The sequence below is a fragment of the Polistes canadensis genome, unplaced genomic scaffold (assembly GCF_001313835.1).
Source record: "Polistes canadensis isolate GaletaPanama2010 unplaced genomic scaffold, ASM131383v1 scaffold_130, whole genome shotgun sequence".
In the NCBI taxonomy this organism is placed as follows: domain Eukaryota; kingdom Metazoa; phylum Arthropoda; class Insecta; order Hymenoptera; family Vespidae; genus Polistes; species Polistes canadensis.
This window is the reverse complement of record NW_014569677.1, coordinates 311,877-337,881: the sequence shown is the minus strand read 5'-3', so window position 1 is coordinate 337,881 and position 26,005 is coordinate 311,877. Positions and strand designations below refer to the sequence as shown.

Below are 26,005 nucleotides of genomic sequence, written 5' to 3'. Positions count from 1 at the left end.
TTTAACGAGGTTAGAAAACAGAAGAAGAGGACTCTTGGGAGATAGAGAGAGAGAAAAAGCGTCATCATCTAGCTAAAGACAAATAAAACGACGTCTTCTCTCTGTGAAGTAAAGAGTTTAATTGTAATAAGTAATCAAAAATCATTTGCTTTTGTTCAAAATCAGGATAATTTGATGAAATTTTAATGAATTTCAAACACGATATTTTCCCAAGCCCTTTAATAAACATAATTTCAATGCTTGGCTAAAAAGCACGATATTTAAGTAAAATATATTTACATGTAAAACGATTTAAAAACACAACTCGTTAACTAGTGAAAATATTTGGATAATTCAAAAAATGGAATGCATATTTAACCAATGGGAAAAAAATAACATTCGAAAGACAGTTTCGTTTGAATGAATTATTTATTCGGAGGTAAACGAAAATATTCTGAAATATCATTATTATTTAACAGAAAAGCATTAAAAGCATACTCGATATCCGTAATATTTAATATCACCAGTATACGTGCACAAATATATAGTAAATTGCTGAAAAATGGATTGACTACGTAGACAATATAACTTATTTAAGAACTACGGGGTAGAAACATTGCCGAGCTTCGATTATTTCCATTACGTGGACCTGAAAATTCACGATAAAACGTACAAATCTCAATTTTTCGAGGTAATCAACGATGTGTATTACGGTAAAAAGAAAAAAAAACAAACGTACGAAAAAGAAGACAGTAGAAAAATACATAGGTAAAAAGGTAGAAATCTGCGAAAGATGCGGAAACTGAAATTGCAAATTTCAACTGGGTGGAAAGTTTACTTCGCGGCCGGTTAACGAATGTAATGGATTCGTTTCTCTTAAACACTGCAGTCTAATCAAGAAAGTGGTCTCTCAAGTGAACTCCCAATTTTCTCTTTCCTTCCTTTCTTCATTCATTCATTCATTCCTTCCTTCCTTCCTTAATGTTCTACCCTTGCCTCTTTCTCGTATCTCGATGCACTGATTGACGTCGGGAAAAAAAAAATTACTCTGCGGCGAACTTTTACCACTTCGCACGATGGCAAATAAAAGTCAGCTTTTTTTTATTCTCTCTCTCTCTCTCTCTCTGCCTCCATTTCCTTTTTCTTTTTCTTTCCATCTCGCGGTTTTTCCTTTCGCGATACGATCACGGTAACTTCTTATCGCGATTCTCAACCGGAAATATAATGGTCCAAGCACTTCGATAAAAATACTACCGTGGCGTTAAGTTAAGAGAGGAAGTAATAAAAAAGTAAAGAGTCCAGAGGAAAAAAGTAAGAAAACTGGTCGTAAGATAAGGAATAAAATCAATTTTTACAACCAATTCGAGTCTACCGCAGGGTCCGAGTTACCAAACTTGATACTCCGAGGATCTTGAAAAGATTGAAAACAAGCCTTCTAATGGGTACATCCTTGTCCGACATAAGTTTTAACGCGAAAATATTATCTTGGGCAGTAAACATTTGAAAAAGAAAATAATAATAACGCGTCTTCGATAAGAACTAAGATACGATATCTACGAATAATGCAAATGCACTTTTCTCTCTCGTGTTAGATCGTTTCGAACTTTCCGACTCCGATTACTTTTCAACTTCGTTTCAAACTTTCAACAGGATTGAAATTCTAACGGATCGTTTAATCATTCCGAAAACAAATCCAAAGGGGTTTATTGGAAAAAATCAAAGTTTAAGGACTCGAATTATTTTCATTCTTACACGGTTGGTTCTCGATTCTTACGAATCTTCTCGACGAGATGGGTAGTGATAGTTTTGTTAAAGGAAAGAAAAAATATAAAGAGATAAGACGAACAATATGCATCATTTTCGAATAAAATCAATATGTAAAGGAGAGGTTTAAAGGTTTAGAATCCTTAGCGACAAAGGTATCGGCTAGGTTCTTCAACGAAACGGATATTCGAAGGATATAATATGTGAATGCAACGCGTTAAAAGAATTACAAATATTTCTTAATGTTGATCCGACTAAAATATACTGTTGAACGTGGTTCTACTAGAATATAAATCTTCCTTACGAGAGGGAGATCCAAGCGAAACGATGTTAGACGGAGATCCGGGTGAAAAGTACATCCATTAAAATAAACGTTAATCCTCGGAGTAGCTTTTACCGTAGAGGTAATGTCTCGCGGTGCCCATTACGTAACGCTACGAGTTGCTGTAGATTTTGTGCGCTTACGCGAGGCCGCAATGGTGTGGTAAACTCGCCGTTTGGCAGATGTTGGTTAACGTCATGTAGCCCCTAACACACAAGTGGAGCTCAAGAAAATCGAGAAAATCCAAGGCGATGATTTTACCTAAACTAGTAATTATGTATCATCAAAAATCACAAATTTTATGGCGACATTTTTCTAGTAGACAAAGATTTATATCTACTTGACCCCTATGTAGAAAGACAGAGTAGAAATAAAGGGGAGAATATTTTCCGAGATTTGATATATTATTTGATATAACGAGGAAGAAAACGAAAATAGACGCGGTGAAATACCTTCGTTTTTATTATGCGATCCATCGAGCAACCTCCAACGATATCATCAGAATTTATTTATCGAGAGCTTTCTCCTATCCCCCCCCCTCTCTCTCTCTCTCTCTCTCTCTCTCTCTCTCTCTCTCTCTCTCTCTCTCTCTCTCTACCTTTTAATCCCATCCGGCTTTATATCGCTCGTTATTATACGCACGAAATTCAAACGATGGCGGACGCGTCGCTGATAATGGAATAAACTCTGTGAGCGCGAAAGAATTCGCGCTGAATTCAATCCAATCATTCGTCGAAGCGAAAACAGAAATCTAGTTATCGTTACGTAACCAGCCGTCTCCACGTGCCGATTATTTTCACAGCCATTCGCGAACAACGACGAATGCTGCCAACTACGACGGCTACGGTTACGGCTACGGCTATGGCTATGGCTATAGACACCGTCAGTCAATGCTGATAATTAATTATTCAAAAATAAAGCTAAACAATCTCCTCTCTGGCAGCATTGAGTGTGCCTACAATTTTCGACAGTTTCGCGTTCGTTTGTTCGCCTGTCTCCGGGCGCGTGATCCATCACCGAGCATCGTATTCTCCTAATTATCGATTGTATTAATCGATAATTGCGTTCACCCGTAGGAAGAAGGAATGAGAGAGAGAGAGAGAGGCGCAACGTTTCGATTTCGGCACGGAATTTCAACGCGTTGATAGAAATCTGACGCAACTAATCGAGAACGGGATAACGTTGGTAGCACGTGTCACTCTGTCCCATCGTCTGAGCGAAGGGTTCGTGATGCTGGTTAGAGGAGACGAAACCAGAGAATAGCTATTGTTTCGATTCGACAATGTCCCGCTACTCGAGCTCCAGTCCCCTTACACGTTGCGGTCCATAATAATATGATTATAGACCAATGTACCTGACGACCCTCCCACGAAAACATCAAAGAGAGAGAGAGAGAGAGAGAGAGAGAGAGAGAGAGAGAGAGGAAACTTCTATTTCCAAGCATCGAACAATTTGCGAAACACGAAGGAAATTTTAGAGGAACGTTTCCTGGATTTCACGGATATCGGTGCGACGTTAACGCTCGCAAAATTACAACGCGAAATGACGCCTTTCGTGAACTATAAGCTACGAGAGCTTCCTAGTTACATCGGATAATTTTTGTTCGCGAGCTCTCGTGAAATATTTAGCATCCTATATGCATGGAAATGAATGTTTGCTTAAAAGATACGAAGGAAAAGAGTTGCGAGAGCGTAGGATTTTTTTACTTTAACGAATCGTAATTCTTCGTAGCGAACTTTCGCACGGACTGAGTAAAAAAAATTACAAATGTACTTTGTTGTCATCCGTACAAAGAAAATGACGAATTAAAGGAGAAAACGCGATGTGGAAAAATTGGCCATGATAGTACGCATATTATTATTATTACGTCTACTTAGGTGCATGAAACAAAAGTTTAGAAAAATGTAAATACAAAATTCTTTACTTGCCTCCTTTTTATTCTATAACGCTACTAGTCTAAGATTATAATTATAAATTTATTTGATGTTGCGATTAAAGGAAAAGACAAAAAGAGAGAATCGATAACGTGTTACGCGAAAATAGCTTTAATTATACTAATATTTCTGTTTACCCAAGACAACGCATCAACAGTTAGACCTGATTAAATTACGGTCACGTTACCGTAACACGTGCCTACGTCTCTCAGCAACCCTGGCAGGGTTGAGAGGCAGAAAGGGTGGGTGCATGGAAACGTGGTGTTGTACGAAATAATGCACGTGCGCGAGTGAATCAAGTCCTCCCCGCTGTTGACGAAGAACGTATGTACGGTTGTCGAGGCCTGAGTTTGCCTGGAATACATCTAGATTTACCTAGATTCATTTAGATTTACCTGTATTCTCATTTCGACGAGTTAGAGATCGTAGTTTTCGCTTCGCCCGATGATTAATGCTTTATCAACTAATTACGAATCTGCCAAAAGTTCTTAAACGTCGTTTGTAAATATCCACGATACGATCTTCTCTCTATCTAAATGTTGATTTCAAAGCAAGTTCGATTTTCCTATGATATATTAATAAAAATGGTTATATCGTAACACGTAGTTTTTTGTCTTCAAAGCTTTTTCAACGCCTGTAACCTTTGAGAGAGAAAAGTTATAAATTATTTAATATATAAACACGAGCCAACGCCGCTGGCCAACAAACTAATATGAATTTCAATTTATGGAAACAAACTTTCGAAATATCGGGGGAGAGAGAGAGAGAGAGAGAGAGAGAGAGAGAGAGAGAGAGAGAGAAAGAGGGATTATTTGTTCGTCATTAAACTTATAATGCGTTTACATAAATGAAAGTTGGATAGAAATTGCTCTTTCTCTCTCTCTCTCTCTCTCTCTCCCTCTCTTTAGCGATATTTTAAATACGAGGAACGGTACTAGCGCTTATTCCAAGAATCCTCCCCGAATAAACGCTCGAGAGTCTCGGCATTCCAAATAACCGAATGTCTCGTTACGATCGGTTTCAATGGCGTACAGTAGACCCGAGAGAATAGTTCCAATGTGTTTGCCGTTACAGCTAGGTATAAAAATAATCTTGATAGGTTTTCGAATCGGCCGGACGTCGATATTGGAAGGTAGTCGGTGGAGTAGCTTATCATATAAAATAAAAGAAAAATCTTAACGTCGTTCTACGACTAAAATATAATACAAAGGAAAAATCGTATTATAACGAATTTACGATACGATATAAAAAGAAAATAAAAGAAAACAATTTTATCGAACAATGATTGTTTTGCAATCGATAAAGAGTTGATACTTATTTTCATGAATTCTTGATAATTGAATCGCGATAACATACAGAAGTTCCAACTAAATGGCATGTTCTTCCGATTCATTGGCTGCGTTTATGTCATAGATCGATTATAATCGCATTAAGAAGAATATTTGTTAGCAATGGGTAAATAAGTACTTCTAGGAAATCGAATTGCAGTCGATGTCGTAGGCGTAGACGCGATCGCCTATCGTCTAATTAAAAGAAATTAATTCTCGCGCGAATTCGCGAAGGTTCGACGGATCCTTCTAAAAGGTTTCAATTGAAAATGGAATACCCAGTTAGACGGAGTAATTAATTAGGAGTGCAATCCGTTTGTAAGTCTGAATCGTCTGTTAGTTCAAGCTGTCCGACTTGTCTGTTAGTCAAAACTGTCTAAGCTGTCCGTTAGTCTGTGCTATCTGTTAATTGTAAACCTTGATCATAAATAAACTTTATTCGTTATTGTTAATTGCGCGTTCCTCTAGTTTTATCACCTAGCATCGTTTAAATGAGACAATTTCATTTGGACGAGATTGCAATATCAATTCGTAGACTCCGCGTATCGTTTTAACGAACGTTGCAATTTGTTTGTTCGCGTTTGTATTTAGAAAGAAGTAAAATTAAAATATTCTCTTTTACACTTGTTGTGTGCCCCACAACCTGTATCGAGAAAAATTCGTCAGACAGAAGTTTGTTGCCGCCGATCCTTTCCAAACGAATGGTATCCGAAGCTTCAATGAATTAATCCAATGCAACGAAAGCCGTTAACATTTTGATCTACCTCACCGAAACCATTTTTAGTTTCTCTAATATTTAACGAAGACGAGAGAGAGAAAGAGAGAGAGAGAGAGAGAGAGAGACGCGTAACGTTTCGATAGATTTGGGATAAAAATCGAATTTTTGTTCGTTTTACGTCACTTACCTCGCTGCCATATCGGGGTGCTCACAGGATTGCTGTCCACCTCGCATTTTAGGCTGACAGACATTCCCTCGACGATGGGAATTCCAAATCCAGGTAAACGCGTTATCGCGAACGATGGAGTATCTGAAACAGGTATTAAGCAATTAGTGTCAGTGCCAAGCGTTCGATGTACGCTAGTGTATCGATCCTATCGGATCGCCGAAAAGAGACAGAAGCGTTATTTGAATAGGGCGACCGGCCTTCGGCGTATAACGGGACGCAATACTCTTCAGGACTTGATTGACGGTAGAGGGCCGAGATTGAACTGACACGTTATTACGTTCCGCCAACCTCCAAAATTCTCCGATTCTACGAAATTGCGTTCCTTTCCTACTAATCCTACGACTTTGATATCAACCAAACATTCCCGAGCTGTTAACGATCATTTTAAATATTAATCTTTCGATCTTATCCTTATTATTCTTGACGCTGTCGCACATTCATTTCTTCGATTAAAACCTTTTAACCAGGTTCGCAAACACGTGGGAACTTTTATTCCATTCAAATAAAACAATCGGATCTCGCATCGGACGAAGACACGTAAATAATCACGATTAAACAATTCTTTACTAATTTCTTTTCATTTCATTTCCACATTCTTTCGTACTCTCGTGAGCATCATCCCGATACAGACTGCTACTTACTATCCGATCGTAAAATCCAAACGATCATAAAGTTTCATGCCAAAGTTTCGCTCAGGGAAGCATATCCCTTATTTTTATCACACGCTATTTCACTCGCCACCAATTTATTTGGCGACGTGCAACTACGACGGCGATGATGACGACGACGACGACGACGACGATGACGAGAAGAAAGATCGGCATTCCTTTTTTTTTTTTTGTCGGAATATTAACTAGGCGAGAAGAATAGCATATAACGCGTCGAGAAACGTTTGAACGGCGCCAGCTAGTGACGTGTCGGACTCGTTGTTCACCCTTCGACGCCATTCGCCCGATGGGCAGCCTAGTGATAACGCAAATGTGTTCGTGTATTCGTGTGAAAGAGAGAGAGAGAGAGAGAGAGAGAGAGAGAGAAAGAGAGAGAGAGAGAGAGATCCATCCCTTTTTGCCAAGCTCAACCGTAAAAATCTTCGCTGTCCTGCTCGTTAATTACTCGACCTCGGATCGGGTCGCTTTCTGCTGGCTCGTTTGTTCGCCAACGATTTTAATTCTCCCACCTCCTCCCTTCTTTTTCATCACCAATCCCTATCATCTTCGTGGTGGTACGCGAAAAGCTTCTACTATTCGCTTGGCTCGCGATATGCATGAATTCTTTCACACAGGTCGACGATGCTCGTTAATGGCGCGGAAGGAAAACCCTGCTGCCGCTACCGCTATTCGTGAGTATGTCTTTGTCCGTGTCAACGTCTATGTATAAGTGCGATCCGCAGGATTAAATCCATTGCAAGTGGATCGATATGAAACGTGAACTTGTGTGCGGTATACGAGTGACCGGAAAAATATATGGAAAATAAAAATCCTAACGATTTTTGATGGAGAAAGTCACAAAGAACGCGAAACAAACTTATTGACGCGAAAACAAACTTTCTTTCGATACGAGATCGCGAATGTGACAAATCTTTGGAAAAAAAGAAAAATAGAGTCCAAATAAAAAATGAAAATGTTTTATATTTCTCTCTCTTGCTCTCTCTCTCTCTCTCTCTTCCTGTCTATCTGTCTGTCTGTCTGTCTGCCTGCCTGCCTGCCTGCCTGCCTGCCTGCCTGCCTGCCTGCCTGCCTATCTCTCTCTTTCTCATTCGCTTTACTAGAGGATAGCTCGGAGTTATTCACTCGGCCATAATAGTGCGGTGCCGAGACAATGCAAGCTTAATGAAAGCTATCCCCGTCAGTTGGGGTACCTCTACGAGGGTCGACGCCATCCGACGCCATCCGACGCCATCCGACGCTGACGCCGACGCCGACGCCGACGCCATCCAACGCAACGGCGTAAACACTGAACAAAGCGAACAATGCGACACAGAAGTGTCCCACAGACCTCGATCGTTTAATGAGAACTTTAAAACGTTTCATCCAATATATTTATATACCATTCTATTTTCCCTCTAACATATCGAAACTATTCTCTATACTGTTGTAGGTATATACGCGTACCATTCGTGAAAACTACCATCATTTTGTGGAAATACTCGAACCAACGGGTTCCCTTTTGGTATTTCCTCTTTTTCATTTTCCAAGCCCGATCCTTAATTTGGATATATTCGTTAATTCGTGTACTAGATAGTTATAATACCAATACGCAAATCTTGGAACAAATTTGAAATAGAATCGTCGAATATTTGATAGAAAGAAAGAAAGAAAGAAATGAGGAGAATTGCGAACGGATTGCACTTTTCTCAGGGAAAAAAATATCCGGATTTCACAGTCGACGAGCGTTGAAAGTTCGGAGCGATCGTTTAAAACGTAGTTTTTTCGTCGGTCTGATTTAATTAAGCTACGCCCGATCGAGTCGAACCTTTAAACGAGAAAATCTACGTAGGAAAATGCTTGGGTATAGCTGCATTAGAAGCGATTGAAAATGCGTTAAGAAAAAAAAAAAAGAAAAAATTTCTACAGAATCGCGGCATCGAATGTAGCAATTTTTCGGGACATATCCGTATCAAGGGTAACCTTATTGAGGTCGACTCTCGTATATCTAACGATATCTCATTTTCAAATTTGTTACGATTTTCATCGATGAATTATTGCCTTTTACCCGGTACACGTGCCTGATAAATGTTACAAATTTGAATAATCCTCCCGGCGTATTATTTTAAAACGCTAGTAAGCCTCTCTCACCGTCGAAAGTAAATGATGCGTACGAGATAAGAGAACGCATAAACGAACGGATAAATTTAGGATTTTGTACGTGGTACCTTGCTATGGGGAAAGATATACGAGTATACGCATTCGATTCTCATTTGGTGGTACGACAATGAATCATGTTGGCGGTACCACTCGAGAAAGAATCAACGACTTCAAACAACATTTTCCGCGCGAGCTTACGCGTGCGAGCTCTCATTCCTAAATTTTAAGGCGAAACGTCGTAAAGCTTCCTAGGCTATGAAGAAAGGAAGAAAAAAAAGTCTCTTCAAAGAAATTTCTACCGACGCGTTTGTTATGAAAACCTCGTAAACCTTATACGAACCGTTAGGCAAACCTAGATATATACGTACGTGTACTATATATATATATATATATACGAGAAAAGAGAATTTTCTAGTAAACCATGGGAACGAGTATGCATTTACGTGCACTTTTCCAAAACAAATATGTCATTAGCGTTGCGTTATTAACATTCCAGCGTGGAATACAATTTGAAAATGAAAATGAATACAAATCGATAAAGAAACGATAATGGTCTTTGGTAATGAAGAAAGCAAGTACTAGTACCCCGCGATCGGAAATTGAACGATTTTCCTTTTCGCACGGTGATTACAGGTCACCCTTTTGATCGGCCTTTCGATCGGCCTTTCGATCGCCCTTTTGATCACCCTTCGCTATCTTTCCTAATCCTTGCCACCGTCTACCTTTAGATTTGTCCCTTGTCGAACTCGTATCTAACTCGTATCTAACTCGTATCGTATCCCTTTTAGTCCCCTTATTTAGTTATTTATTTCTTTCATCCTAATAAATTTTCTATTCCGGAGAACCGAGATCGTATTTATATTGTAAAACTATGTATTGTCGATGATACACCATTATTTCTACGATATTGATTTTCCGAATTTTCGATTCGAAACGTATCGGTACGCAATTGTGAAATTCGAGAACAGTGAATATCGAATAAGTTTACCTATTATTTATCGAGAAACAAATGGAAAATCATTGAACTTTGAACAATAGAAACCAAAACGATTATTCTATCTAGAAGTTCTATTAGAAATTCAAATTAAAAGCGTGCGAGTAGTAAATAGATTGCATTATCTTCAAAATATATATCTATAGTATATATCTATATGTAGGATCAATAGTGTATCGCTCGTTAGATCACTTGTAAAACAATAACGTTTCATCAATATTCGATTACGCCATTTCGTGAACGCGTCATTAACAAAACGACAGGCCACCATTTTTGGTCACAACGTATCCGTTCGGTAAACATTTGTCGTCTGCGTGTTTAAAAAAAGGAATAGAAAACGAAACGGGGAGAGATATAAAAAAAATAGATTTAAAAGAAAGAGGGAGAGAGAGAGAATACAGATATACATATAATAGATATACGTTCGGTGAAAGAGAGGAAAATATAAAAAACAAGATAGAGTTGAAGGAGAGTGAAAGTGATGGAAACTGAAAAAAAAGAAAAGATAAAAAATAGGAGTTCGCGGGGCCCGTTGCTAAGGTTAAAGACGATGCAACGTTAACAGGAAAATTACCCCGAATGCCTGAAAGAAAAATAGTTGGTTGTAAAAGGACACTGCGAGGATTATTAATAGACTCGACCTAGAAAACGTTCCACGGAGAAATATCCTCGCGAAAGAGGAACATTACTTTTCGCGATACGATACAATGTGCTCTTCTCTCTCTCTCTCTCTCTCTTTCTCTTTAAGAGGGCCAACTCATAAATACAAAATTAATGGCGCCACGCCAAAGTCCGAGAAAAAGCGATTCGAACACTAGCCAAACGAATAATCGGCGTTTTGTAAGATGCCTACTTCATGTTTACAATTTCGACAATCTACCCTTTGTAAGTTCTCGAGTAATAATTAATTACAAAAACAATTTCTTATTATTTATCGATAAAATTATTTTTGTAAATAATTTCTTTATAAGCGAAATAACATTTGGAGATATAATGATCGAAAGGATGTTTCGTTGGACGAGTCAGATCGTATCGCGAATTAAAATAATGAATACGTTTAAGAAATATTAAACTCTCGCAACTACGAACGTGTTATATTATATCGTATTGCTCGAGGCTTCTTCGCTTACAGTTTCGATGAATTTGTACAGAAGCTCTTCCGAAATGAATACGAGAACGCGCGCGGTATTCCATTATGGCCCGAGTTGACAGCAACAAGGATCGATTTACTGTCACGTACAATAAACACGTAAATATTTGCAAATATAGAGTGGCCGTAAAGTGTGATGCCGTAGTATGCGTGTGTGTGTATGACGCCGACTGATGCGGAAAAATAAGCAAAGTTTCCTTTTCCGATTCTCATCCCTAAAATGGGAGGGAAAAGAAAGAAAAGGAAGAAAGAAAAAAAAGAAAGAAAAAAGAAAAAAAGAAAAAACGGCGACAGGATCGATAGTTTTATCAACGAGAATAACATACGAATCGAGTATGCAACGATAATCCTTAAACGGTTTACACTCTTGATTGTGTTTTACCGAATCTAAATGTACCATACATATACGTTGATTAATAATTCTGTCATATTGGTTAATTATTCGTAACGCAGAACGTAACTATTAAAATCAGGATCGTTAATTCTCTCGAAATGAAACGGTCAGCCGAAACCGTCGGCGCCGTTATTTATCGAGCCTATCGAATCTATTTGTTTCCAACGTAACGCTCTTAATTGTGACCGTCTCTCGGTCTCTCCTTGACAAATTGATTCGTTTTTACCTTCCGTCATATCGTAACGAATACTCGACGATATTTTATATCCGCATACGAACGAAAAATAACAACAAACTCTTTCCAAAGTATTTCTTCCAGGAAACAAAAGATACGACAAGGATAGTGCAAGAAAAGTAAAGTAAAGTAATGGGAAAAGAATATGCATGTGTGTGTGTGTGTGTGTGTGTGTGTGTGTGTGTGTGTGTGTGTGCACATCTAACGACTAGAACGATCACGCGAATATCTCCCCGATTATGTTGTTTCTCTTACGGCGTTGTTTCCTCGCGAATGAATTCACAGTCGCACGAAACAATTTTCATTAAGCGCGTTCACCGCGTCCACCGTGCAGAGACCGGCTAATGTAGCAACATTCATCAAGTTAGAACACCGTTTTATCGAGGAAGGAAGGTGGAAGTCACCAGTGAGAGAGGGAAAAGGTCCGAGGAAGGATACGCGAATAGCAACTAGGTTGAACTAAACGTGGTAACATTATCGCGAAGCTCGGAATCGAGGAAGCGATGCGAGCTCGCTTCTATTTCATAAATTTCCAAGTTACTCTCGGTTTAGTGGACGCGATCCTCTCCTACGTACATATTACTTGACTCACCTCCGTGCATACGTGTATACAAACATCGAACACGTGTTTGGTCTTTCGCAAATATTACGTTTGAATAGCGCTCAGCGTTTAAAATGAACCACGTGTCCAATTATATATAACGATAAACCTAGAACGATTATGAGATTTTTCAACTGTTGCGAAATTATATGTTCCTATATATATATATATATACGAGTAGAACTTATCCAAGAGTTACTTTTTAAACATTATCTGTTTATACATAGAAAATAAATCAAATCGAATCGTTAATATATGCTTTAATAAAATTTCCGATCAATGAATATGAACGTATCCTGGTGGAAACAAATTTTCCAAAAACCCGATATTTAATATATATTTATATATATATATATATATATATGTATGTGTACGTATGAGCACTCGCGTACTGGATATTTGCAGAAGCATCGAGTGGAACGATTATCAATGGGTCATCGAATATGCGCATACACGTAGGACGTGTCATTTCGTTGGAGTACCGAGTAAAATACTTTCTTCTCTGTAGCAGTCAAAACACTATATTCTCCTATTCTAATCGACGAATAATGATATCTGCGACATACCGATACCACTGGTAAAACATCATTATCTCTATCCGTTGCTACGATCCATTTTCCTTGAATTAATACGAACGACAAAGTAAACGCGACACGTTTCTTCTCCTAATTGTAAGTACATTTAGATAGCTAATTATTACACCAATCGGTTTAGAGAGAAAGACGATTTTGTAATGGACAAACGATCCCGTTGTTTATTCAAACTCGTTTGCACGTTCCACGTGTATAAATCAATTAACCGATTATTATTCTCGCTTTATGCTTATCAATTTTAACGACGAGATTAACGAGTATATATTATAAAAGAACATGTTTTACACAGAGAGATTTTGAGGATGATGCTCGATTACTGTCCGATTGTGATTACTATAATAATATATTATATATATATATATAGAGCGCAGATACTTAATAACAATTTATATTATTCTAATAATAATGACGATATAACAACAATAACAAGATATTTTAGCATAAAGGTAATAAAATTATCGAAATACCATCGACAGAGGTACGATTAATCGTATAAATAGTTGCATTATTAACGACACTAATATTAGCGATTTTACAATAAATAGAGAATTACGTTAACATCTTCGATCACTCGTTAATAATCCTATAAATCAGTTTCGTTCCAATTACAGGAAGAATAACTGTTATATCATTGTAATATTATTCGATACGTATTTCGAATAATAAAAAGATTATAATATATCGTTTATATATATATCAAGCTGATTTTGTTCATCTTTGTAAGCAAGTTTAGCGGCGCGAAGGATAAAAAGCTTCCAAGAGATCGAAAGAAATGAAATTCTCGGGAATTTTAAAGGCGAGAAAGGCGACGTCTTTGAGAACGGGCTTTGTTCCAAGGCGCTATGGCTTTTCATCGTGAAAATATCCGTCTTTGAAGATCGTAATGCGATCGATTATCTAGGTGCTTATGCACCCCGAGCACTGGAAAAAGGAAAAGAAAAGGAAATAAAAGAAAAGAAAAGAAAAGAAGAGAAATAAAGAAAGAGAGAAACGATTTACCACAAGGAAGAACCAACCTTCCACACCAATCGTTCGTATCAAACTGGGTCAAGATGCTTGCCGCGACGATTTTTTCTCCCCATTCTGGAAATAAAGCGTGACGAGACGCACAGCCAACGGATTATCCCAACTACCATTCACCTAAGTCATGTGTCTTTTGCTATCGAACTTGTTCGCTATAAAATTCTCAACTATTTTTAGGATTTATATAGATATCATTGGAAATGAGATATTTATTATGTCCACGTATAATAGCGATTAATTCCTTATCATTTTTTTATTTCTTCTACGAAATTTGTCCTAACGAATTTATACGAATAATACGAAATAGAAAAATTTAGCATTGTGCGAAATACATAATTGTGATTATAAAAATGAGAAGAAAGTGTAGAAAGGAAAGACAGTAGATACGGAAAATCGTCAGGACGTTGCTTTAATGAAGTGTCGTTGGTACACGCTGGGATGAACGGGGACGTTCATTTCGCACGTACGTAGCTTCCTGTTGAAAATTACGCGAGATGCTCTCGACGTCAGAAGAAGAAGAAGAAGAAGAAGAAGAAGAAGAAGAAGAAGAAGAAGACAGAAGAGCGACGATGAGAAGCCTGCCTGCCGACATTGGTCTGTCCACGAGCGAGAGGATTGGAATGAGAAAAGAGGGCTTTTGCTTGGATCGTCCTTAGAAAAGCTCGGAAAAATGAGAAACACAGTGTGGAAACTCAACAGGCAAAAAAGCAACGAAAAATGATGAAAAAGCAAGAAGGTGGCAAAAGTTACTCCGCTAGAAACGCAAGCAAGCTATTTGCTTCTTTTTTTTTTTTTTTTCTTCTTTTTTTTAGCAACCCTTCTCAACTCTTCTCTTCTGGATCCGCATAGATGTTGACACTGATATTAATACGTAGCATGGAATGAAATACGCACGCGAACACGTTCCATTCCGATTAATAAAATAATATATATTAGAAATGGCGCGCAAAACGGGGATAGCAAAACGGGGATATATAGGGAATAAAAAGACTCGAAGATAAAAAGGTTTTCCTCGTCGATTCCGTTCTCGACAAGCGTGGGCGTGGTTGGGACGGCCTGTACAAAAGTGAAATCTCTCTCTCTCTCTCTCTCTCATAGAAAAGCCAAGGTGGAAAATAAAAGGGTATCGATGGGCAGCGTCGTTGTACCCTCGTCAAAGTCATGAAAAAAGTATAGGAAAGTAGAAAGAACGAAGACGAGCTTTTTCGGAGGTTCATCGAGTTTTTTCTAATTCTATGGTCGAAATTTGTTCGTAAGAGGTATTTCAGCTACCTATCCTTTCCCCCCCCCCCAATCTAACAGAAAATAACGAAACGTTAGAAACACGCTTGGTCGTTCTTTTTTTGAAAACTATCAACTGAGTTGTTTCGCTTCGTTTAACGCTCGGTTAGTAATCCCAGACTTAGAAAGCTCCGAGTGCTACCGATAAAATGGCCTCCGTGCAAGCACTAAGTAAACGCCGCGAAATCAACAACGAGTTGCGGCCGCCAGTTATATCCGTCGACGACTTAATGCAAACGACACGCACAGAAAGTCCTTTCAAGCAACTGCTTCCTCTAACAACACCTGACGTTCCTTCCCCTATCTTTCTTCTTTTGAGAGAATTTATAAAACACACGCAGTATCCAAAAGGAAAGAAAATTAATTCTACTGAAACGAAACTGGGGATGGTTTTCAACGTTTTTATTTGTTAGTTCCTCGTAAACTTTGCGGATAATTGTTTACACGCAAATGAGTTTAGTTTCGCGCAAAATAAAAGGAATTTTTGATGAAAAAAAAATCAGGATACGGTAAACGTTACATGGATGATTGAAACAAGTAGCATCTTTTTTATAGGAATTTGGAAATGAAGCTATCATCGAAATGAAAAGTATTCGTATTTAAATTAATTGGTTACAAATACGATTCTATAGATTTTGAATGCACATTATGAAAGTTATAACGAATCACGACTAAAGTCAAGGTTTCTACGAAAGTTTAGACAAAACAATCGTAAACTATAGCAAGATATACTATAGTTTGGAGCATGATTCTACGCGAAGCGAACAATCGCGATGCGAGCAAACATCAGAAGGGAATAATATACATATAGGGGTGCACACACGAGCACGTTAGCCTTTGCGACACTGATACAACTGGATGATGCGCGAGACAACGCGTATATGGTAATCTACCGCAAGGTAGACTTCGAGCCCTTAACGATTCCATGTCCTGTATTAATCTGAATTTCAAATTCTTGCTCCATGGTACCCCCGGTGACTCGACAACTAAGAGGGAAAGATGTGGGGGGAGCGAGAGGAGAGAACAGGGAAGGAAGTCTCTTTACCTCGAGGGAGACCTCGAAACGCAAAACAGATCGCCATTTCTAGGCTGGATCAAACTTTTCCTATTTTTGTTAAACATCTAGTTAAAACTGCTTCGGTACGAGCTATTCCAAAAATGAAGTTTGCTTTATAAACTTGTTATAACACGTCGGTTCTCTATATGCAAATATAGAAAAAAAAAAGAAAAACCAGAGAGTAACATTTTATTTATACTGTCACGTAAAATATTATACAAACAAACCAAAGTACATAAAACGGATGCATTAGTTTCGATATTTGTTTAATGGAAAAAAAAAAGTTCGATCTCGTTACACACACATACACATTTTATTTCGATTAAAAGTCGTATTTAAAAATTAAAACGAAATTCTAATTCGCGATAATAAAACATTGGAACTTTTATTGTACTTTCGACGCGCGCGACTACTACATTTAAATGAACAAAAAATTATTTGTTTCGTTTAAAAAAGAAATGGAAAAAAATTTCGCACGAATTTGACACACGATATTTAAGAACGAACAACGGTTGGGAATCCAATAAAAAAGTATCTACGTACTAACGTGGAAAGGTAACAAGATAACTGTCGATTTTTCGAACGTGAGAACGACCGATATCATCGTAGAAAAATGCTGTACCAAGAAATTCTCTTTTCTTACCGTAGAAAATATTGTGTCGATTCTATTTCGCGTGTAACGATGAATTTGCTGTCAGACGGGTAGAACGAGGAGCGAACCGATTTTTTAACGAATACGCGTCATTTACGAGGAAACGATCGAAAAAAGGAACACGAGAGAGAGAGAGAGAGAGAGAGAATTTTCTCCGAACCATTTTGAAGGAATTTATATTTATCGCTTCGTACATTACGACGACGAGCCATATCTCGTCTTCCGGCTGCTTCCTGGGGGCGTTCGTTTTAAATCATTTCTAGATACGTACCTAACATCGATTAAAAATCTATGCCGTACCGTTTGCTCCTTTGGTCTATTCAAAAATATGAAATTGTTGAAATAAAAAAATTATTGAAAAGAAAAAAATCCAACAAAAAGATTCATTCAAACGAAAAGAAACAGAGAAAAGTTAATTTTGGATTGTTTTTGTTTCTTTTTGGACATATTACGCGATCACAAATAACGTGGAGGGGAACGTATGCAAATGGAAAGATAGGATAGCGAATAACGGAAGATATAAAAAGAATTCGTTTTGTTCGGTTTAATAAACGCGTTAGAAAGTAGAAATAAGAGGAAGCAGAGGGAGGGAAAAAATATAAAGGCAGAGAAGGCACGTGTTGGTCTTGCCATAAAGTTTCCGACAAGAACTCGGGCGCCTTGGGCGTATAACGAATACCGAAAGGAGAAGTACTGACCTTTTCCTTACTTTTCGCAGGAAGTACTAAGACTACACTCGGGAAAGGACTTGTTCGGTAATTTTTAACTTTGTTATCCCTCCCAATGTCCCTTCCTGCACCTTTTCGCTCCTCCTTTTTGCTCCTCCTTTTTGCTCCTCCTTTTTCCTCCTCCCAGAGTTTCTTCCCTTTCTCTCTTGCTACGTCCATCCAGAGTATTTTTTCCCAACTTGTATTCTTCTTTTCCCGAGATTGTTCGATATCTTTTCGCATTAATGGTCATACACGAGTATCGTCCTGTGGGGAAACTTGTAGAAACACAAGCAGAGGAGGAAGGGCCAATAAAAATAAAAAGGGAGAGAATCCGATAAAACGTTAAAGCCAACTGTCATACAAGGTTTTTCTTCTTGAGCGTTACCCGTGGGCAATGAGGCAACAAACATCCTTTCTTTTACACTCACATACGCACGAATAAACACGCTTCGTGTCCAGAAAGTTCTTTCGTCTTTCGTAGCCTCTAACCCTCTTGTTTTCTCTCTCCGATTCACCGATCGGCTTTCCTTCTCGCTTAAATCTTGTCTTCCTTTCACCAACGCGTCCGCTTTAACGCCTTTTCCCGTTCCAATTGGACGCGTTTCGTACGCCATGATGCGAAAACGAAGAAGGAGGAATAGTACGCTGCTTTAGCTTTGAATCAGGATGCAATTTCTAGGAAAGGAAAAAGTAAGAAAGGGCGAAAGGAGACGACGAGCAATCGTAGGCGATGAGTATACCGCTGCCGTAAATCGGAAAGATGCGAGGGAATCCTAGGAACGGCTAAAAGGTGAACGAATGAAGAGGAAGGGAGGAAGGGAGGGAGGGAGGGAGGGAGGGAGGGAGGGAGAAGAAGAAGAAGAAGAAAGTAGAAGAGGAGAAATGCCCTGAAAGGGAAATCGGGCATCGGCGCCAATCGGCCGGAAAATTGGGCTACATAAACATCTTTTGCTTTCCCAGCAATCTCTGCTTCCGTTCTCTGTTTGTGCTCGCCCCATCTTTTCTCTCCTCCTTCGTTCTCATCTCTCAGCCCTTAAGCCCGCATGAAAAGTCGGGACGAAACGATTCCTTTGTTTCGTCCCGACATTCTCCTCTTCGTCTTATCGCATCTCGTTGAATCATCGATTCCTATTTCCATTTCTTCCGCATTTCTCTGTTTTTATAAAGTTTGACGAAAAATATGAATTATGCCGAAAATGTATGGCGAATAAAAACTGTCGAATTCTATCCTATTAGATATTCCCTTATATTTTCTATATCTTTTTCTATCATCCTCTCGAGACCTTCCTTGCCTTCCTCTTGCTCGTATTGCTTATGCTTCCGCATAAAGATGCATGCACTTTCGAGTAAGAAACGTCAAGGGTTTGCCTCGTCGGCGATTCGGCGTTATGCAAAATCTGAATTTCGGGGTGAAAAGTTGGAGAACGAACGAACGAGCGAACGAACGAATGAACGAGATAGAGAGGCGGAAAGGGAGAATGAGAGTTCAGAGAATTCCATATAAATCATTCCTGTCTTTCACACATCCATAATTTTCGTTCGTCTCGATATCTCACGACGACGACGAACTCTGTCGTACCTGCCAACGTTGCTTCATACGCATTCGTCATTCACCGGTCAATCTGTCGGCTCCTCATTATTCTCGACAACTTCCTCGCCCTTTCTTTTTCTCTATTACTCCCTACCGATATACCTATATACCTATATATACACATATACCTATTCCTATCTTCCTTTATTCCATTTCGAACGAACAGTGAATGAAACCGCATTAAAATTCACCGGATCATCGAGAAAAACGTTTTGTCCCTCGTCTCTAGAAAACTGTTCGATCGAATATTCGCGTATAAATTTCAGAGATGACAAGATGGACATTTCCGTCGAAAGCCTGATAGAACGATTACCGTATTCGAGTAGAAATATGAAAAGAATGGATGGGAGAAAAAGAGAAGATAACGAGACGCAAAAGGGATTCGCGATCTTATGCGGCTTCGTGCGCGCTTTGTCGGGGAAGGGCAAAGGGAGAGGTGGAAGGGGGGGTGGGGTGGGGGTAGAGAGAGAGAGAGAGAGAGATAAAATCGCGGCCCGATTTTCAAGTTGGCCGGAATTTGGTCTCGTTGGAAGAGTCGCGGCCGAATGAATTTCGTACTCGGTGATACTATACTCGTGCCGAAATCCTTTGGTGTTCATTCGAGTAAAAGGGACTGGTGGAAAGGGTATAACGGAGAGAAAAGAGAAAAATAAAAGCAAACGGGGAAAGGAGACTGCTTGGATGGTTGCCGCGACGAGACGTTACACGGCACTAAGATATTCTCGAGTGGAACGCAAAGTTACGTTATTCCGGATAAAGGGGGATTAGCGAGAGTTGTCTCCGGGCCAAAAGAGGCCAATACCCGTTAAACATCGTCGAGAGTAGAGTGATCTTCGTTACTTTTCTCTACAAAATTCACCATCTCCTTTATTTGCCCCTTTTCTTCTTTTATTCGTCATAGGAAAAATGCTACGAGCGGTAGAAACTTCACCGAACAATGGTAATGTTACGATAAAGAGGGGGAAAAAAAAGCGGCAGGTAGCGGAAAGGAAAGAAAAGATCTTCGTTCCCTTTTCTTCCCTTACTCTGTTCTCCTCGGAACAAACCTTCGATCCCAAGCTCCATTGAAAATTCATTTCATCTCTGTCGGATAGTCTATAGCCAATCTTCTCTTTCATTTAATCCCGAGATGCCGAAGGAGATATCCCTCTTCCGTCGATAGTCAAAATGTTCAACGGTAGTGATAGTAATGATAGTTATAGCGATCGCGAGGGATCACTCTCACAGTCCGTTTCTTCCAAAGAAGTTAAGTCGTCAAAGAAAAAGATCGATTCATCGAATAGCAGTCGTATTATAGTACTTTAAGTGATCTAATATTCATTCAAGAAAATCATCTTAATTTATCGGTCAATCTTAGCGACTTCTTGCTAACCAAATAATGCTTCATTTCTTTCTAACGAGAGAATAAAATAGGAACATTCGCTAGAGCCTTGTTCAAAGATACAAAATGCAATTATTTTTACACATAAATGGTCGTTTTGAAATCTGGCTGAAATGATCTCGCTTTGGATCAATGGTAAACGCGATAGCACGTACGAGATTGACCGCAAAGAAAGACTGCGTACTCTCTCCTCTCTCTCTCTCTTTTTATTTCTCTTCCGAGATTTATTCGATTGGAAATAGAAAGACAAGGAAGGAGAGAGGGAGAGAGAGAGAGAGAGAAGGCTCGGCGATGAAACGTGTCCATGGATCGATTCTTCTTGCTTTCTATGTTCGGTCACCCCTATCGTCTCGATGGTGGTCCCGAAGCAAAGCTTGTAAATCAATTACCAGTCCCAGGACTCTGGGTGGGGGGGGGGCGGAAGGGAAGCCTCGAGAAATAGCACGTACCAAAGCTCACCAAGTTCCGAACGCTGACGTGATCGGCAAACTCATGCACGAGGTCTTACTAACCTCTCCACGTTACAAAACGAACCAGAATGAGGAGGATACAGGAGTGGTGGTGGTGGTGGTGGTGGTGGTGGTGATAGTGAACGACATTCACCGATAATAGAAATTGTTCTCTCGACCAATTTCCACGTCCTTCGTTGGTCGTCCACTTCCGGTTGCTGGTTCACGAGGTACGAGATTCGGCAAAGCATGAAAGCAGATCGTTAATGCCTCTTCCACGAAGACACGTTTCCTAAGTCAACGATGACCATCGACGATTCCGACGTCGGCCCCGCGTGGTTTCCGTGGTTTTAGCAATCGACCATGGTCTTCGTTATTTCCAATTCCTCTTCTCTTTTGCTAGCTATTGCTCAATAGGTACGCTTGCTTCGAGAAACGTCTTTTGTAATTTAATTACTGTCGATCGCGACTTACGCGTTAGGACCTTATCCTCTTTCCACCCTCCCTCCACCCTCTCTCCGCCCTCTCTTCTAATCGCTCGACTCGTCACGTTCGACTACGTGCAAATCCGTAGTGCGTGCTGACTCGACGATTTATCGACTGGAGTCGACCTCGTTGCTGTTAATTAAATTGTTCAATCCGGATAACGTCTACGTAGCATTGAATGATGTTACGACAATTTAAACCTCGATAATAAGAATGTTCAATCAGTATTTAGATTTTTCATTTACTCCAAGCGTTGATATATTTAGTTTAATAGGATAATATTTTTCCATTAAGAGAATGCTTAAATAATAGGCCGTTACATCTATCATTCTGCCGTCTTAAGTTCTCACGAGAAGTGGGCTCCTTTGAAAATTCCTTAATACCTTGAATATTATAATAATGGAAGACAATGGGTGTCGGGTTCTATTTCAGGTAATGTAATACGTTAGATTATTTTCTACGGAAATAATGATTACTCTTTCTCCCCTTGTTCGATGACGAGACATATTTATCGTCTTTTATCAACGCACGAACTTCTCTCTCTCTCTCTCTCTCTCTCTCTCTCTCTCTCTCTCTCTCTCTCTCTCTCTCTCTCTCTCTCTCTATCTATCTTTATAGTTATCTCGCCATATCTCTTTACGCGCAAACTGGATGATAGTATGCTTATGCATACGCACGATCGCGTTTCTATGTATGACCGGTATAAATCACTGAGGCATTGTAGAGATCTGTAGACATTCGAATATAATATCCTCTGGTGCAAGATTGCAAGCACACCTGTTATTCCCATCCCATTATTACTCTGTCCATTGTTAAACGGCATCGGTTAAATCCCGAAGGAAAATAGCCTTTAACAGGTTTGCGATCTAAAGTCTACGCAAGAGGATACAGTCCGATCAGCTGTCTCTCTCTCTCTCTCTCTTTACCGATTGAATGCAACAAAGACTCTTCCCGGTTAGATTCCCTTGTGAAATATCTGTTAAGAGCATCGATCCCATCTCTATCATTAACCGTAAAATTAATAATCGATCCAACTTTGTCTCTGTGTTATCTTTACTCTCTCTCTCTCTCTTCGTACCCATTCTCTTATCGAATTCTCATCACTGATTGTACTCTTCTTTTCCTTCGAAACGAAAGATACCATTTCAGGTTCATTGAAATCATCGCGAATACGCCACACACACCGTCGAGTATTGATTTCCCATATTTTTCAAGCAAGAACAATTCTTTTCCAATGGAAATCGACAAAGATTCATCGTAGAAAATAATAGTTGAAAGAAGATGCAATTTAACAGTTAATAAGTACTTTGATCTTGAAATAAAACGTCTTAACACACCGCGCTATATACAATATCCATATACCATAGAAGAAGATAGAAAAGGTATTTCACGTTTTCTCTCTCTCTCTCTCTCTCTCTCTCTCTCTTTTCTTCCATTTCACTTTAGGTGTTCAGCTTCGAATAAACGATTCGCGAAGCAACGGGTGTTAGATTTGAACATGATTGATTGAGAGGTGGTACGAGAGGACAACGTGAATGGGGAACATCGCGCGACGAGAAGAAGAACTTTAGTTTGGTAAGCAAGTGCATCCCGTGGATACTTTAAGGTGAACCTAGGAGGAAGCAAAGAAGGAAGGGCAAACATGACATTGATGCGTATTCGCGATAGAACGCAAGAGCAAAGATTCAAAGAGGATGACGTTGCATTGTCGCGAAATCTCTTCTCTCTTCTGTTCGTTCAAACTTTTCGTTTCATCCTCGCGACTCCATTGTCTCGTTTAGTTTTCCTCGCGAGTAACGCTTTTTCTTCAATTTCTTACGACGATTCGATCCTGACGAACTTCTCGCGAATTTCATTAATAGAATTCCTTGGAGTTTGGAGTTAATAATTATACTCATTGACTTTATGCGACATCAATCGTATGTATTTAAATAATGAGAGAAAGATGTTAGATAGGAGGATGCAATCGCAAACAAAAGGTTCTTCATTTTAAGTTGAAAGAAATAAAGGGGGGTAGATTCGAGGAATGATCGCGAAACGTCGTGGATGAAACGGAACGCGTTGTTGAATTTCTACGAGAGAAAGTTCGCTCTGCTGATACCATCAGGAACAATCATGCTCCGACCAGAAATCCTTCCTACCTTTTCCATTAAAACGTCTTCGAAGTAGAAGTTAAGGAAACTAATATGACGCGTGTTCTCAAAGTCGAAAGCTCCGGATTTTAGAATCTTGAATAGTTAGATAAAGAGAAAGAGAAAGAGAATAAGGATAGAGAAACTTGCAACGTATGGAAAACTAACTTCTTACCAACATACTTCGCGCCACGTTACGAAGAAAAGATAGGAATCCTAAAGTTTCCTCTCCTTCTTCGAAAGTAAATTGTACAGAAGAGACGATAACCGTGGCCTTCGTCGAATCCCGTTTCTGTTAAATACGCTATCTTTCATTTTCCTGCGCGCGAAACTAAAAAACAAAAAAAGCATAAACCAAAGCATTTCGATAGTAGAAATTGTTCCATTAACGTACGACGTTATCGTACGAATGAAAAGGTAAAATTGCGCAAGGATGTTGATAAAAATGAAAATGTATCATATTTGAATAATAATAACCAATAGGGGTGTTGCTTCAAATTGAAGAATACTTTTGCGGTGAATCTCGGTTAAAGGAAAAATCGAGATTACCTGGAACATGAATATCAAAGATACCTTTTTCCCTCTGTGTGTATATAAGTAAATATATATGTAAGAGTCGATAGATATTTGAATTTTTACTCGTCGGGTTTCGTTGAAGACAGGCGACAAGGACGACAAGGAGGACTCCACAGCCGTAGAAAGCTTTCATGAACCGCGAGATCGAAAGATGCGAAGAGAAACCCTATTCCCGTCGAATAGATCAAATACATACTGCTTACCTATACGCCAACGTATAGTACCTTGCCAACACAACGCATGCGCGTAAAGACGATGAACACGGTAAGACCGAGTATATATGATAGACGTAGCTTTTTTTCGGTGATAGCTGCCACGTTGAAAAGGGGAAATTTAAAAAAATGAAGGGCAGATGAATTTCTCGTCCCTTTGAAAAAGAGAGATATCGGTGTCATTCGTGCCGAGGCTTTTCGCGCCCTCGAGTACGTTACAAAGGGGAACGTAATTATACGTATGCCTTTCATCCGTTCTGTGGATAGATGATAAATTCACTGAACCAACAAATTCCAACTAATTCTCCCGATGCGTACAGGTATGCGTGGTTGCAACATCTATTTAGCTACAAGTACCTTACCTACGAGGTGTTACATCTCGAGCATACAACTTTTACTAATTTTACCTCGCGATAAATTCGATGTTAATTGTGTTTCGCGTCTCTTGAAAATATACTATGGAAACTAGCGTAGTTCCGATTACACACGTATCCACGCTCTCGTTCCACTTTACGCGACGTACTTTTACTCTTGGAAAACTTCAGAATTCGCAATTTAAATAATTGGACGGATACCCAGATAAGTAGGAATGTAATATCGATTTGTAGGTACTTATATACTTTTACGCGCGTTTCCTTTCATCCTCGTACCTGTCTCTTTTTCGTTCGTATACGTATAACGACTTCGCACAAGAGCCACTTATTTCCAACGATGATTTTTCCCACCCAATCGATGGATGATTGATAAAGAAAATAGGAAAAATATTGTTGGATTGTAAAGAAAAAATATGGGAAAGAAGATAACACTTATTGTAACGGTATGTTGGTCTAATTAAAAGCAACCAACTTGAATTTCCGTGGCAATGACTTCATTATCGAATAATACAAAGCATCTTCTGGAATTCGAATGAAAGTACGATATCAGGAAGGATTCGGATGAACGCGTTATTTGATGAGAAAATGCTATCCGACGAGAACGTGCGTCGCTGTGTATTCGCAATATTTGGAAATAAAAGTATTCGTAGCGTAATGAAAAATGCTCTCTCTTTCTTCTTATCGAGTTATAAAATATGAAATTTCAAAGACCAGCGTAGAATATCAAATGAATGTTCTATTTAATTGATAAGACCTAAGACGATACTACGTAATAATTTATTCGAATAATTTATTTGGCGCAAAGTGAGGCAAACATACAAATTTCTAGGGGTTTTCTTTTCCTCGCTTTAATCTTTTTTTCTCGTCAAGCGAACCGCGAATCAGCGTCTTCGTCGATAAAGCAACGATTCCCTTTGTCGTATTTCGAACATTCCTTCTCGCGAATACCTTATTCGATGGAGATTCTTTTTTACGGAACGATCCTTCCTTCTTTTTCATTCATTAAAAGCAAAATACTTCAAAGAGCATACAATTT

At 39.1% G+C, this 26,005-nt stretch overlaps 1 protein-coding gene across 6 annotated transcripts in view; it reads right to left on the bottom strand.

The window, feature by feature from the left end:
* Positions 1 to 26,005, bottom strand: part of LOC106788244 (roundabout homolog 2) — a 208,369-nt gene that overhangs the window by 50,510 nt on the left and 131,854 nt on the right. For all 6 annotated transcript variants that reach the window (XM_014751341.1, XM_014751344.1, XM_014751343.1 and 3 more), the window contains one exon: positions 6,233 to 6,355. In XM_014751341.1, coding sequence (XP_014606827.1) covers positions 6,233 to 6,355 — 123 coding nt within the window. The remainder of the gene's footprint in view (positions 1 to 6,232; positions 6,356 to 26,005) is intronic.